The sequence below is a fragment of the Cinclus cinclus genome, chromosome Z (genome assembly GCF_963662255.1).
Source record: "Cinclus cinclus chromosome Z, bCinCin1.1, whole genome shotgun sequence".
In the NCBI taxonomy this organism is placed as follows: domain Eukaryota; kingdom Metazoa; phylum Chordata; class Aves; order Passeriformes; family Cinclidae; genus Cinclus; species Cinclus cinclus.
The window spans coordinates 11,201,031-11,217,797 of NC_085084.1; the positions used below are offsets into that span (position 1 = coordinate 11,201,031).

Consider the following 16,767-nt stretch of genomic DNA (forward strand, 5'->3'; position numbering starts at 1 on the left):
TCAGAAGGCAAAGATTGAGATAAGAGCAGGGTGCTGCAAACACCAATGAGATAAGGAAACAAAGAGTGCAACAATAATAATGAAGGACTTTACAAGAAATAGGTGAATGATTCACACAGAAATGCCACCACCAAACTGCTCCCTCAACCACACTGCACTGAGCCAGAACAAACCCATTCTCCCCAGAAGAGTTCCCTCCCCCAGCAACAATGGGAGGTGATAATAGGATGACCTCTGGGTCCCAGCCAAGACTTCTGCAAAAATTAACCCTGTTGTGGCTGGCACCAGGGCACTGTTTCAGTGGAAATGTCCCATGCTGGGAGAAGTGGAACTTAGATGGCCCCTTCCAGCACAAAAAAATTCTAAAAATCTGTGATTATCACTAAAGATGAATGAATGAATGAATGAATGAATGAATGAATGAATGAATGAATGAATGAATGAATGATTTAAAAAATAAATAAACATTTTCCAGTTTTGGGAATGTAATTTCAAGTAATGGCCTAATTTTAAAAGAAAAAACTTCACTGAAGTTCACATTGTCTCATCAGAGTGTTATGTGAATAAAAAAATTATTTTACATTCTATATCAGAACAAATCACAACTTGCCCATTTGTTCTTCTACCTGAGCAGCTGGAAAATGGACTGTACATTTTATTCTTCTGTTGAACTGGTAATTATTGCAGGATGACAACAGGAAAGGATTTGCTAAAATTAGTTCCTGTATTATTTAATCCATTACATTTTGAAGCATCAAAAAGGGTTGGAAATAAGAACTAGTAATTATCAAAATACTAAATGTGACTATACAGAAAATGTGAATAATGCAATCTAACACCTTTACAGAGGCATTGGTGTTAAGTGTTATGCTGTGATAAATGAAATAAGATATCTAAATATGGCTAACCAAACAGAGATCAAGAGCATGAGGTATGATTTCATAGAAAGCAATTTCAATTGGATGACTGAGAACAAGGTTCACCAGACTGTCAGAATTAGTAGAACCAACAGTCCCCAGTGTAATGGCCTATATAGTTAAAGGATTTTGCTCTCTGAATGTGCTTGCAGTGAGGCACAGCCTAGCCAGGTCTATAAGGGCATGCAATTGAAGTGTGTTTGTTGACATAAAGTGATAAACAGAATTTTGAATGAGTTTTCAATCCCATGTAAAAAAGAACAACCAAATCTTTCCACAAGCTGTGGATTTTTGTCCAAATACCGTTTTCATCTGTTAAAGATTTTTTTCCTATGCATGTCCAGCAATGGAATTGGTAGTTTTTCTGTGTTCTTTCAACCTACACTGGATAGTTGCAATTATGTGGTGGGATTTACCTGATCTTTTAAAGAAAACAAACTTTTCCTTTGTTCGTATGGCACCAATCACCAAATGAAAACCAAAAAAAGACATATTTAAAATATAATTAATATAATTATATACACTGGACATAACTATGAAATCTCACTCTCTAGAAAAGCATTTAAAATACTAACCTTTTTAAACAAGTTGTTAGTATACAATGTGCTTTATTATCAATGAAAGAAAGTATTGCATAGTCATGCTATATTAAAAAAAAACATTTAAAAATTGTCAAATTATAGTTAACTAATGAGACCTATATAAGGAATCCAGAAACAACTAATTAAGTACTTGAATGTGAAAAGTAGGTGTTCCTGAACAAAGGGGTAGACAAGCCCTTGGCTGAGGGAAATGTGCAAGATTTCCCTCAATGAAATAATCACATTGCATTGTCTTGTCACAGTATATGAGTTTTTACTTATCCTTACCACAGATGGCTGAAAGTGAAGCATGTAAATCAACATTATTAGATTAAACCATTGCGTAGACCATGGAGAGAGATGCTTATGCTCAGGTTAGGATTAATGAGTGCCTGAAGGTGCCTGTCCTGTCTCTGTTGATGGACAAGACCTGCTTAAAGGCACAAGCTCAAACTAGATACACTTATATACAGAAAAAGACAATTAATCCCTTTTTCACCTCATATAAAAGGCCAGAGATAATAATATAGTAGGTGGTATAACAGTTCTGAAGTGGAAAAAATAAAGAAAGTTTTTTTTAAAAGTATTTTTATTATTGATAGCTTAGGTGTTTTTTAGACAGTAGTGTGTAGATGTACATTAAAAAATGCTCACACATGACAGTGTTTCTACTATGAATATCTTAAAGAAAGTTCAAAACTCTAAGCCATATGATGAGTATTCTGTTTTACTTGAAGGGTTCCCTTACTCATACTACCAGTTCTTTAATGGGGTTTCAGGTAGTCCACTATTTTCATTCATATATGGTTTGAAACCAAATTACGCTATTTGATGGTGAGTTGATCATAAGAAAACACAGACTGTTTTAGAGATGCATGTGAATTTACATTCATTTATCTGCAGTTTTTTCTCAAAGTCTCATGCATATATTACACAGAATCATAGAACTGTTGAAGTTTCAGAGGTACCTCGAGACTGTCTAGTGCAACACTCTACCTCAAATAGCTAGGGTAAGTTGCCCAGGACCATGGTCAGTTTGGTTTAGGTTCTCTAAGGACACATACTCCACAACCTCTCTGGGCATCATGGCCTAGTGTTTGACCTCCCTCACAGTAAGAAACCTTTTTCTTGTAAGCAGATGGAGCTTCTTGTATGTTAATTTGAGCCCATTGCCTCTTGCCCACCACTGGGCATCAGTGAGGAGAGTCTGTCTCCCTCTTCATTACTGCCTCCTGTCAGATTTATATATATATAGGTATGATCCCCCTGAGCATCCTTTTTCCAGGCTGAACAGCCACATCTCTCTCATCATCCCCTCATGGGAGAAGTTTTCCATCCCTCAATCATCTTAATGAACCATTGATGGACTTGCTCCATGTCTGTCGTGTACTGCTGAGTCCAGTACAGATCCATAGAAGGAGCTTAGTGTGTTTCCTGCAAGATACATACAGCTGAACAATAACATAAAAATATTAAATATGGATCAGATTTAGAAATATGCTATGCCAGTCTTCTATGTGAAGGTATGAATATCTAGAAAAAAAAAGCGACTTTTGCACCAAAAAGCTACTTTTACATCGCAGAAATAGTGTTCTCTAGTAAATGGAGCATCTCTTCCTGTATGTTAGTCTAATTTTAAATAGTTATATAAATAAGCATATTGCTTTTATAATGTCTTTTCATTAAGGAAAAAAGGTGAGGACAAAGTATTTTTGGTGAATAGTACTTATATGCATACCCATGTACTGTGGCAGAAATATGCTGCATTGTGACCTTCAGAGTTTTTTGCATAGTTTATCACTAGCAAGTCTATTGACTGTTTTTGTGCATTATTCTTCAGGCTGTTAATTTCTGGTATGTCCTTGTGATGAACGATGAACACACGGAGAGACGCTATCTGCTTTATTTCCTTTTGAGTTGGGGGCTTCCAGCTTTTGTTGTTATCCTTCTTCTAATTATCCTGAGAGGAATTTACCATCACAGCACAGCACAGATTTATGGCCTTGTCTACGGTGATCTGTAAGTGTTTCCTTAAAAAAGCATGAACTGCCTTGAAAACTATTGTACTATCTATTTTGGTTTGTACTTAATTTTCTTCTATGTAGAGAAGGGGGTATGTCCACATTCAAGTGAAGAAATGGTCAGGGGACTCCTCATTTGGTGGAAACAAGGTAAATGTGTCACTCAGTACAGTGCAATACAGCACTTTCTGTGCAGTTGGGCTTTGCTCCAGTTTCTCCTTCGGGCAGAGCTAGCTCAAGCATGTCTGCTTAGTGACTAAATTATTTATTTTTTTCTGAGAATGTGCAATTCAAGGCTAAAGGACAGAAATGGCTTCTGCTGCAGAATGAGGAAAAGAGCATGGTTTTCCTCCATTTAATTTCTGTGATAAAAAACCTCAACACCAAATCAAGCCTTAACCTCCCCTTCTCTTATGTTATTAAATATATGCTTTACTAAGAAGTATTACATTATCATGTCAAATATTTTTACCTGAATTATTTCTCTTGTAATAATGAATATATTATATTCCAAATTGCTCCAAATTTGAGAATTGCTGTATTGTTGACAATTATCACAGCCCTTTCAAAGCTGTATATAAGCATGGAAAGCTGTCTTAATTAAAACAGTATATCTTCATAGAACCAGATGCATTTAAGTGGATAGATAAATAGTTTTGCTCTTTCCTAACTTTTTTCTTTCCTCTTCTATTCTGGCACACTTAATCTGTGATGATAGCTCTTCTAGGATATGAGGATAATATACTTACTGATTTTGTATCATAATTCCATGCTTCATGTGCAGAAAAGACTAAACACACATCTTCTTTTTAAAACAAATCAATGTACAAATCCTTTTTATGAAAACATCGTATGAGGTTGTTTTCAGGGTAGACCCACAGCAGGAGAATATTCATCTGTCTTTAATAGAAGAGGAAGATACAGTGTGCATTTTTGTCACACAAAGGGAATTCCTATGACAAGTAGATAATTGAATTTCTTACTGAGGTTTAAGTATATGCAACACACACATACACACACGTGTGTGCGCGTAGCCCTATAAATATTATTTGTGTAAAAATATCTGTGTGGGAATCTGTACTGTGCATGGTTAGCAGCAATACCTGATTTTGATGTAAATGAGTGATACTGGGTACTGCAAATTCTATGACCATGTCAGCTGAAGTTTAGTTCCACATTCATAGCCACCATCTCAACTCAGAAATATAACTGAGGTCCACAACAACAGACCATTGGTGTTCTTCAGCAATGTTCTATCAGGGAGTGCTCCACAGCTGTATATCATGCCATATACATCAATATTTCTTCACAGAATGTATGTTTTTCTTTACGGTAAAATGCTTCTTTGTGCATAGTAAACACAAGGAATATGTGTAATATAATCAAATTCTCCAACTGCAGCCAAATTGTGGGTTGATGGTATCATTATCTAGTGAAACACGGTTTTCCAGTTGTTTCTTTTGATGTCCATATCTTATTCTTTGAAAAACAAGCCTTGCTACTCAGTCCAACCCCTCGCACAAATTAAATATGAAACTTTTTCAGCATTCTATTACAGTGAAAAAATGCCAGAAATCATCCCAAGCTTAGTCAATGTGCAGCTTATTCCATCTCAGTCAATGTGAACACTGTAAGAGATATCTGCAAGTATTTTCATAGATAGCATAAATGCTGATTTGAATAGCGCTGTAATAAGACTTGTTCTTATTTATACAAGATGACTTTGAAAGACAGAATGTAGAAAAGGGGACAGATTGAACTGCAGGACTTGGTTTGTTTTCTCCAAACCAGAATGCTGTAGTGGAAAAAGTGACAAGGATATTTCCAAATCTAAACTCATTATGTACTGACTTCAGAATCGGCCTCAGAAGCTGTTTGAGAACAATAGCGTGCTGGTAAGAAATCCTCGCGTATGATAGCTGGAAGACTTCTTAAAGTAATAAAAGTAATGAAGCCTGTTATCCTAACTCTCTCCTTAGCAATCACTACTCCAGGCAGCCCATACTTGCATTATTTAGTGTGGTGTCTGACCAACTGTTTTGTTCTTAACCAATACGCCATGGGTACAATTAATAGTCAATACTATAGCTATGTTTAGAGAAGTTAATTTTATGCTTGCACTGAACAAAATATGAGTTCAGTTGTGTTGGTATTTATGCTTCAGAGAAGTATTATGATAGAGTTTCCCTCCAGATAGGACTAATTCTACATGAAAATGCCTGTATTTTATACTGTGACTTTATACTGTGACTACTGGTACAAACCAGTAGTATACTGTTGATTAGTTTAATAATTAGCAGTGTTTATATGTGGTATGAACAGTTTTCTCTCTTTGGCACTAGAATTATTTTTTTTAAATACGGGTAAATTTGTCTGTATAAATGCCACCAAGAAGCTTTTTTTTTTTTTTTTTTTTAAGGCTGGAGTTCAATGATAAGTGAAAGATCTTACTGATGCAGAAGGGCTCTTTCATGCCTCTCTTTGCTGATTCCCCCATTGCTCAACTGCAAAGGTTGAAGTCTCCTTGAATAAGACTGGAAAAGATTCTGGGCAATTTTAGAGTAGTACAGAGTTTTTTATAACATCTTTTAGAGTTCTGGGCAATCACTTAGGTACAAGACCAGTGAGTGTAGTATAATTAACCTTAAAACTCATTGTTATAAACAAAAGTTGATACTTCTCATTAAATATATCTGGCTTCTGATCTCAGAAGCAGATGAGTTAGGGCAAATCTTGCAAATGAGTATGGTTCACCAACTTCCAACAGCATTGAAATTTCAGGGCTACAAGAGAAATTAGAAAGCTACTTTACTGTTGAAGATTTGTATTTTAGCTCTTTTACTTGCATCTTTGTTTTGTAAATGTTAGAGAGTGACAAGTGACCAGGATGAAACTGGAGAGAGGATTTTATGTAATTACTCAGATTTATCTTTCGCCTCACCTCTCCATTGTGCTATACATCTCTTTGTCAGTATCTACAGTTCCAGTTTGCCCCCTTATGTTTTTCACCATATTAAGTGAAGTGTGTCTTTGTACTTTAAGAGATCTATTAGAAAAAACACCACTCTAATGTTTTGCTAAGATAAAACTTCTCAGAAAAATAACTGAAAGATTTACTTTATTTAATTAAAAAAAAGAATCTGAATTTCTAAAAGGTTAGCTTGATCTTTTATCCATTTGGGTATTTTAAATCTCTTACCTACAATAACTTGTTTTTATAAGCTCAGGAACTGCTTTTGTTGCCGCTTTAAGCTTTGAGTCTGACTAGACCTTCTTGGAATCAAATTCACATAAGAAGGCCGAAGGGCTTTATTATTAGAGTATAAGATAAAACAGTAACCTTAGAAAAATAGAAAATTAGAAATGATTACACTTCACAGAATAAAAATTTAAAGGTTTACATGCAAATGTCTCCCTGTCCACTGGATCTTTGCAAATGCTGTATTTCAAGCATGATTTTTGTCATGCTGTATCCTACCTTTTTTTTTTTTTTAATTGCGGCCAACTATAATTTTCTCTAGATCCCACAAAACAGGAGATTGTGTTCATGTTTTCTCAAGGATCAATGTTGGCCCAGTCTTGTTTAATTGTCTTTATTGATAATCTGGATGAGAGGATTGAGTCTACCATTAGAAAATTTGTGATTGACAAGAAGTTGAATGGGAGTGTTGATCGGCTGGAGGGCAGGAAAGCTCTGCAGAGGGACCGGACAGGCTGGGTTGATTGGCCAACACCAAAAGAAGGAGGTTCAACAAGACCAGTTTCTGGGTCCTGCACTTCAACCACAACAGCCCCATGCAGAGCTACAGGCTGGGGACAGAGTGGCTCAAAAGTGGCTCAGCAAAATATGTCTGGGGGTACTAGTCAACAGCTGGCTGAGCAAGAGCTGAGCTGTGGCCAGGTGGCCCAGAAGGCCAAGGGCATCCTGGCCTGGGTCAGAAATACGTGTCCAGCAGGACCAGAGCAGTGATCGTCCTCCAGTACTGGGCACTGGTGAGGCCACACCTCAAGTGCTGGGTTCAGTTTTGGACTCCTCAATTTAGGAAGGTTATTGGGGTGCTTGAGTGTGTCCAGAGAAGGGCAACAGAGCTGGGGAAAGATCTGGAACACAAGTCCTGTGAGGAGTGGCTAAGCCTGGAGAAAAGGAGTCTCAGAGGAGGCCTTATCACTCTACAACTCCCTGAAAGGAGATTGTAGTCAGGTGGCAACCAGCCTCTTCTCCCAGACAACCAGTGACAGAACAAGAGGACGTAATCTCAAGATGCACCAGGGAATTTCTTCACAGAACGAGTGACTAGATGTTGGAATGGGCTGTTCAGGGATGTAGTGAAGTCACCTGGAGGTATTTAAGGAAAGGTTGGGTGTGGCATTTAGTGCCCTAGTCTAGTTGGTGTGGTGTTTGGTTACAGGTTGGACTCAATGATCTCAGAGTTCCAACCTAATTAATTCTGTGATTCTGTTTGAGGCTGTCTTTTACTTGCTCTTCTCCCTCTGTTAAGCTCTCCAGTTTTTAGAAGTGTCTCTATTTTAGCAGGATCCTGTATTTGCCCAAGGGAAGAATGATCTCCTTTGTCAGGAGAATCCCTGTTACACATTCATTTTCCTCTTTAAAATCCCATGTGGCAAATGGAGTACAGAAGAAGATATGTGCCATTACAATACTTTAAATTTGTACAAATATCCATGCACTTGGATTCAAATTCATATTTTCTCATAGCACAAAAAAGGTTAAGCTAAATGTTCTCAAAACCGTATAATTTCATGAACTATCTATGAGAAATAATGAAAAAGATTCTCCAGTGACATTCCTTTCTGAAAAAAAACCCAAAATATTTCTATGTCCTCTACAGTCCAGCTTAAAACAGAGGGGGTTTTTTTGCAGGTAATCACTGGATCTGTGACTATGTCCCACATCTGTGGGACAGGGAAAAAAAGCTTAAAGAAAGCTGAAAACAATGAATTTTGCTTTGTTTAAGAGTTACAGGTCTTCTTGTTGCTCACACTGAAATTCTTCTGAATCTTACTCATAGGGATGGCTCAGGGAGCAGATCAGCCTGTCATGGTTTTCAGCCCAGGTGGACATGAAACACTATGCTTCACCTCCTCCTCTCTTCCTCCTCCATCCCAATTGAATGGGGAGGAGCATCAAAATGAAATTTGTATATAGAAATAAAGGGCACTTACTAATTGAAAAAAATAATTGAAAAGAAAATAATATTTGAAAATATTCATAATCACAGTGATTACAATAATAACAATTATTTTATTTTTTTGAAGTCATGCACAATACAATTTGTCTCTACCAGGTGGTTGATGCTGAATACTCCTTCCTGAACCCAGATTGACTGCACTTACCATTTTATATACTGGCCATGAAATTCTGTGGTGTGGAAATACCCCTTAGGTCAGTTCAGGTCCCCTGTTCCAGCCATGTTCCTTTCCAGTTTATTTTGCCTGCCTTCTCACTTAGGGTAACTGTGACTAGCAAAAACCCAAGGCATTAGTGTCTTACCAACACTATTCTCATTCCAATCCAAAACACAGCTCTTGTACCATCTACTGAGAAGGAATTAACTGAAACCAGAGCAGAGCCATTGTTAACTTTATTGGGATAAGAAGCTCCATAGAAAATGTGTTTTGGTGCCAGGGCCTTTGCAGTGAGTTATGGGCACTTTGTGCAGTGATTTCTTTTCTAACTGAATGTCTGTCAGTCCTGTGCATTTCCCCTTAACCCAAACAGAAAAATATACTGGGTGCTGCTTTGGGTCTCACCCAGTTGTATGACTGTCTCAGTGTTGGCACGCATCCCAGGAACAGATCCCTGGCTTACTAGCTGTTCCCTAAAATGGAGTTCTGCTTTCTTTAAACCAAGGACCAGTAACCAGAATATTTTAACTTGAGTGAGCTAATTTCTGTCCAAGCATTTGGATTAAATCTCATGTCTCCTTTTCCATATTACTTCAAAAGTGAATTGAATTCAGCCGTGAGCAACATTTGAATCACCAAACTTTAACAGGCAGGAATAGGTAAGAAAACAGCTAAGAAGTGCCACAAAAAGAATTCAGGGATTTTAATTGTACATGAAGACATATTGAGGAAGAGGCTTGTATGATGAATGTACGAGGAATTCCCATCTTCTAATGCCTGGTTTTGTATTCTGCATGGACTTGGAAGTGTCTCCCTGCATTGCACTCTCTACAGCTTCTTTTTCCTATTACCTCAGTTTTTCCATCTCCCTTTTTCCTCAGTTCACTGGCACATCATGCAGGATTTAAAAGCTATTGCGAACTGCTTTTGCTAGACCTCATCACAGAATGATGCTTGACTATCTGTATGCAAAGCCAAGTGCTTCATGAACCACTCAGCTGAAGTTGAGGGTCAAAAAGCCTGCAGTTTTCACTGCTGATTTCTCACCATTTTCTGCTTTATCCTTTTCTATATAGTAAATTAAACCATCCTGAGCTCTGCGCTACTGTAGGATAAATGTTTCTGACGTACCAGAGCTATTTCAGTTATGTTGACACAGCACCACACTACAGGCATTCTTATACATAGCTATAGATATAGATTAGATATAGGTATAGATATAGGTATAGATAAAGGTAGATATAGATATAGATACTTATATAGGGAAAAACCTACAGAATAGGTTAATAAAGTACAAGTTTGGCCTTTTTGTTTCCTATACTTGTGCTTTATTTTCTAAACTTTTCCTGTGCTTCCAAGGAAGCTACCTGATGTGCTACCAATTGCTAAGGATTATTTTTTAAATACCTCACTTCTAAATGGGATTGCTTTAATTACCTTTCACTTATCCCTCATTATATAACTTTTCAGTGGGGGGAAATTGCTGGGGAGAGTGGCAGGGGGTTGACTGTCTTTTATATCTTGGCAAATATTTCCTGTTAATGATAAGCAAATCTTAGCACATCAGAGTCTGGCATAATCACTGTACTGTGCTTTTAAAGAACTACAATAAAGAAAGGTAAATTATTGCTGTTTTGACTGATGGAATTTTGAAACATGAGTAGAGAAAAATATTTGTTATTGTAAAACTTCCAGTCATTATGGGGTGGTTAATTTCTTTCAAATCATAGCATCATGCTGCCATGATAAAGGGTTGAGAAGATAGTTTGTTATGGGTGAAAGTTGTACCCACCCATGAGGCCTGATCCTTCAAACAGGTTCAGATGAAGGGATTCTTGCGCCCAAAAAAAACCTCCAGGAACTTTTCTGAAGCCCCTCTAGTATTATGACAGAAGTATCAAAGAACATCTGCAGGATGAAGGCTTGCATCCCTGTCACTGACAGCTTTTAAAAGTTTCGTATTTGCTTTCAAGGTTGTACAAGTAACTAGAAATGTCATCCTTCCTGCTTTGTCATCTTTAATCAGTAAGATACAGCCTGCTGCTACTAAACCAAATTGTTCTCAGTTTATCTGTTTTCCACCAAATTAGAAAAACCTTCATCTGATATTCCAGAATAAATTGGGAAATGCTAAAATAAGCAAAAGTGAGATCACTACCAGCCATTAATTCCGACTACCCCATTAATGCTGACAAACTGAGTCCATGTATATACACCTTCTTGTATTTGATCTTTCTAAAAAAGAGGTGAAAAAAATAGTAGGATTTTTGTTTGGCTGGGTGGGGGTTTTTTTGTTTGTTTGGGGTTTTTTTTGTCATTTTAATTTCACCACAGGGCTGTTCTGCAACCACTCAAATTGTGCTCAGATTGTAGTTCCATGAAGTACATTTTAGTGTATTTAGTGCAATGAGTTGTACTTGGGAAGGCAAACTCTTGTCTGCTCAATGTAAAAGCTCCAGTAAATAAAGGTTTATGTCACTGACCTTTACTAAGATACACATGAGTAAAAGGAATTCAGCTTTAGCAGACTGATTTCTGTTATTAGTATTCCATTTAATTGTTGGTGTGGCTTAGAGAAAAACAGTAAAACTGAAAAGACATATTTTGCAGATATTCTTCTTGCCAAAGAGCAGGACTGTGAACGTGAGCTTCATTTATGTTTGACAGTTTTCACATGAAAGTGTCTTCTTTTTCAGCTAGATTTGTTTAGAGACTGGGTTTAGAGAATGCATAGGAAAAGTAAGATAAGAGTGTCTTAAAAGATACTGTAAGGGAAACTTATTTTTTTTTTTGCATTGGAGAAACTCTAACTAATATTAAGTAGTAAAAAAACAAAATTAAACAAAAAAGCCACAAAAATGTATTGTAGTTTCAAAGCCACTGATAATGACTCATAGACATAAGGAGGAAACCTTGGATTTAAACAGGAGCAAGATAATTAGCTGAAATCAGACACATTGCTCCTTATGTAATTTTAAAATTGCAGTGTTAGCAAGAACCTTGCCGTAAGAGATTTCAAGCAGGTTTCTGACAGCTTAGTTTCTTGGTCAAATTCTGAAGGCTGCACATCTGGGATTTCTGGAATGAGATGCCTGGGAACTCCAGAGCTTCCAGTTCCTCAAAGCCTCAGCTGTATTAATGCAGTGCTTATGCTCCGTCCTTGCTTCTTCTTTGGTAACTGTGTTTCCTTAGTATCAACTCTCAACAGTAGAAAGAAAAAAAAAGGAAAAGACAAGACAAAAACAAAGACAAAGTTAAAAAACTCTGTATAAAATTGTTCAGAGAAATTTTCAGAAGATCATATAATGAGAAGACTGAAACACAATAAGCTGTGTTCTAAAACAACAGCAGATGATCTTTTGGGTTCTCATTATAGAAAAGCATTGTTTCTTAATTTTCATTTTGCATTGTTCCATTCTTTTTCATTTCCCCCTTTTTCCAACTGTTTAGCTCTATAATAACAGCAGCAGGAGAGAGCAACAAGGAAACTTTTTTTTTTTTTTTTTGCTTTGTTATGCAATAGGTCTGGTTTATTGACAAGACTGTTGTTGCACTCACTGACTCAGACTGAATCTTCTGAAGATTCTGTTCCTTGCTGTTCCAAAACAACATCTTGGCATTTCTTCATCCTTTGTTCACGGAGGACTGGATTTTCCCCAATGTTTTCTGTCACTGGTATTTACTCATGAGTACCTCCATTAATGAATATGGTGCTACTCATAATAAATTTTGACATGTCAGTGAAGATGATAGGATGAAATTTCTAGCAGTAATTCCCATGGATTTAGATTTGGCTTTCAAAAAATTATCAAGACAATCTGTCCAAATGTAAACAAGAATGGGCAAGCCTTGAGTTAATTTCTGGCAGTTCTAATTCTGCTGTTTCTGAGCCTACATTTCTTAACCAAAACAGTCTTACCTGTATTTAAATTGCCTTTTTACCCTCCTTCTCTTCTTTCCTTCATGCTTTTTTCCTCTTTCTTTTGCTGCATAGACAACAGAAATGAAAAGGAAACTAAATAATGCCAAAGGGTTTATGCCACGTTTTCACTCTATACAATATGGGAGAACTATTATTAAAAAAATTGCATTTCACTTGAAACTTACATGCAAAAGATAAGGAAAATAATTATTTTTTTGATGTGGAATTATGTATGAAATAAAACATATGGACCTTTCTCTGAGTTAATCTGCATGAGACATAAACTAATTTAAATTCATCAAACACAAATACAGATTTCATTTTTCTTCATACTAAACAACCTCCACAACAATTGTATGGGCAGTTAGAGATTTCTTGGGTGTTCATTTTCCTGTCATCCTGGTGAGGTGACTGAGGCCCAGTGCAGCACTGAATCAAAACAATCAGTCTAACTGTGTTCAGCTTTGGGCAATAGTATTTGATTACAGGCATTTCAAAATGTACTTGTACAAGGGTGTGACTTGTTTCACAGCTGCACGGAATTCTTTGGGCAGCTATTATGAGTCCCCTGAGAATTGCTTAACTTGACCCATGAGCAGATGGTGTTCAGTGTTCCAGAGAAAATCCCAATTTCCTTTTGAGGAAAAGCTATGAAATAAAAGGAAGAATAACATCATGTTGGAATTCTTTAGGTGCCACTACAGGGAAAGCACTCACCTTTTCATTTTCTATTTCAAACTAATTGCTTAGGTATATACAATCTTTCTCAATCAATTGTTTTGCTGAAATTATAGGTTGTTCTTTTCCCCTCTGGTTTGAGTTCTTACACACTGTCTTTCTTAGGTAAATAGGGCAAATTGAATCAGAAATTTTTCAACATTTTTACTCCAAAACTTGTATGGTTCTTACCATGGAGGAAGATATATAACATGGGAAACAGCTCATAGAACAACACGGCTATGTGTTTATTGAGAACTTGCACATCATACAGAGAACAGGACTTTTTGTGAAGGTACACAGAAGTAAACTTTTAGCTCCAGCTGGACAGGTGATGTGGGGCAGAGGCTGGTTTTGCAGAGGGGGTGTTTCACATCTCTGCACACACAGCTGCAAGAAGCAGCTTAGCTCCAAATCTGTTCCCCCAGCACAGCAATGTGGCTAACAGCCTTGGAAAACCCCCTTAAAAAAGGGCTGGTGGAGTCAGGAGCACTCAAACTGTAACAAGTGGGGTGCAGCCTCTGCACTCTTCAGGCTAAGAAGTTTGAGGCTGGTTATGAGAAAGCAAACTGATACTTCCTCCAGAGCAGAAAAACCCACAAGTTTCCTCCCTGTGCTATGTCCTGAACACACAGTACTGAGAGATGTGGCTGTTTGCAAAGCAGGGGAAAAAAAGGCACTATGAAAACCCTAAACATACATAACTCTACACATTGCAAAAGTATCTGATAACATCGAGAGACGAGGGTTCTGTGGCTGCATTGTTTGATGATAAGAATTGAGACAAGGTTTTAAAAAACCCTTGCGAATATTAGGAAGAGGTGTCTGTAGTTAAATAAGAGCATTTACTTGTATTGGTATTCTTTGCTTATCAGTAACAGCACCAACATGAGCTTATGGTAGAAGTTCAATGAACACTGTATTGTTTAGATTAAAAAACCCCAAAATTCTGAGAAATCTTAAAATACTGGTACATTTTGTTCAGTTTCTAATTTCTTTTACATGACATTTTCTTAGCTTTCCTAAATGTCTTGTCTGGCTGGTAGAAAACCTACTTATTTTTAGCAAATTCACTGTATAAATTGCAAAAAAATTTTTTTTTCAGGACTAAAAGCAACAGGAACTGACATTTAAATATCTTCCGATATATATAATGCAGATGGAAGTGTAATATTTGCAATTGTTCTGTCTGTCACCTTAAATTTCAGAGTTGCTTTACACAGTAGGTAATTTCTAAGGACTGGAACCCACTGATATTAGAAAACCTTTTTTTTTTTTTCCATAGAATGTAGCTCTGCCACAATACCAATGTTTTTTTTAAAACTTCTGTAATCATTATGCACCTCCTAATTCCAGTGCAGTCAGATTTTAGAATCCAATTCCTTGTCTTTTGGACCCAGTTCTCACAGTTGCCTGTAATTTTATAGAAAGAGATCAGGAAATCATTTCTCAGAAGAGCATGTACATATATAAATAACATTTAAAAATCTTAAATTGTCTCATTAGAAATTTCCATTGTCTAACAAATACACTTCTAAGAGTTTTTTCTAATTATTCTGAGATTTGAACTGATTTATAATACTGTACTGCGACTCAAAGTAGGAAGATCAGACTTCAGTTTAAAATTTGATGCAGTTCATATGACTTGACAAACATGCATTAAGCATGCTGTTTGTTTGCAAATAATTTTAAAAAAAAGAAAAAAGAAGGAAGTTTCAGGAATTTTCCAAAAAATGTAGGAGAGCCTGTGGCAACGTTATCCTGCCAAGTCAGTGAGATGTCAGCTATGTCATGCCTCTTTGAAAGCTCCCACATCACTGTTTGATTCAGTCATAAACTAGTGCTGCTTTCAGCTCCCTATCAGACCATTATTTGGAGTTACCTCATGCAAATATAAATCAGATAGCTTCCTCCTGTTATTATTAGCTACTGTCTTGTTGCTGAGTATACAAAACCAAAATCTATTTCCTGAGAGGAACTTCTTGCTGAAAGAAACCCTTGCATATTGGAAAGTAATCAAAATAGAAGCCCAGATTGCATTTCAGTCAGCTTCCATTGTTTGAACAACTTCTCTAGCTTGCCAAGTGTAATTTAGAGTATTGTGATGAAACTGTAAATTTTGCTGAGCAATGCAAAATCATTCTTCCCTTCTTAGTCTAGTAGAAAAGTTATCCCAGAGGTTCTAGCTCAGTATACTCATACTGAAGCACTGAGTCACAAAAGAGGACATATTGTTCTCCCGGAGTCACAGTACCACTGTGCTTGCCTTACAGTGTTCAATTTACTCAAGATATCACTTTTTCTTTTAAAAATTGTCAAGATTATTCATAATATAATAACTTATGTTGCTATGAATAATGAGATGTGAGAAATGCAGAATACACAACCATAAATGCTCAACTTCAGAACAGCTGCCATGGCCTTTTGGTCATATCTTGATCAAGGTATCCATAGCCTTCCTTTTAATGCATGTTATTATGTAACTGCAGTACATTATATTATTAAGACTTTTTTCCATAGTAGCTGGAGTTTTCTGGCTGGGGGTGAGCAAGGACGGGACATGGCCAGGACAGCTGACACAAGCTGATCCAAGGAATATTCCATAATATATCCTGTCTGCTCAGATATAAAACCTAAGAGGAAGGAGACTGAAGGGACCACATTTGTTGTTATGATGTTTATCTTATGGAGTAAATGCTGCACATGCTCGAATCCTGCTTCCTGGGAAGTGACTGAACATCACCTGCTAATGGGAAGTAGACCACAAGTCTTTTCCTTTTTCTTCCACATGCAAACTTGTCCTTTGCTTTATTAAACTGCTTTTATCTGACCCATAGGTGTTTTTCATCTTATTTGCTGTCCCACCCTTCCTCTCTGTCTTGCTGAGGTGGGAGGCAATAGAGCAGCTTGGAGGGCACCTGGCATCCCCCCAAAGGGAATCCACCAGAAAGCTCCAAGGACTGGAGTAGGGTTTGAGTAATGTTGACAGGCTGTAGAGGATAGAAGGAGTCAAATCTTACCTACGATCATCCATAATGACCTCTTACAATCTCTGCATTGGCATTGTTTAAAATTTACCGAATTGGAGTGATGCAAAACAAACTTAGAAATTTTGGATGGAAAGAGGATCTGTGCTTGATCATATATCCTTAGATCTATACTAGTGGGTGTCCCTCACCAAGTCAGATTCTTGTTTTCTGTTTTCACTTGCCTGACACATTGTGCCAACATTGGACCAACAT

General features: G+C 37.0%; 1 protein-coding gene across 1 annotated transcript in view; it reads left to right on the forward strand.

The window, feature by feature from the left end:
* The window catches only part of ADGRV1 (adhesion G protein-coupled receptor V1), a 252,208-nt gene that overhangs the window by 175,136 nt on the left and 60,305 nt on the right, over positions 1 to 16,767 (forward strand). The window contains exon 86 of the mRNA XM_062513025.1: positions 3,339 to 3,517. Coding sequence (XP_062369009.1) covers positions 3,339 to 3,517 — 179 coding nt within the window. The remainder of the gene's footprint in view (positions 1 to 3,338; positions 3,518 to 16,767) is intronic.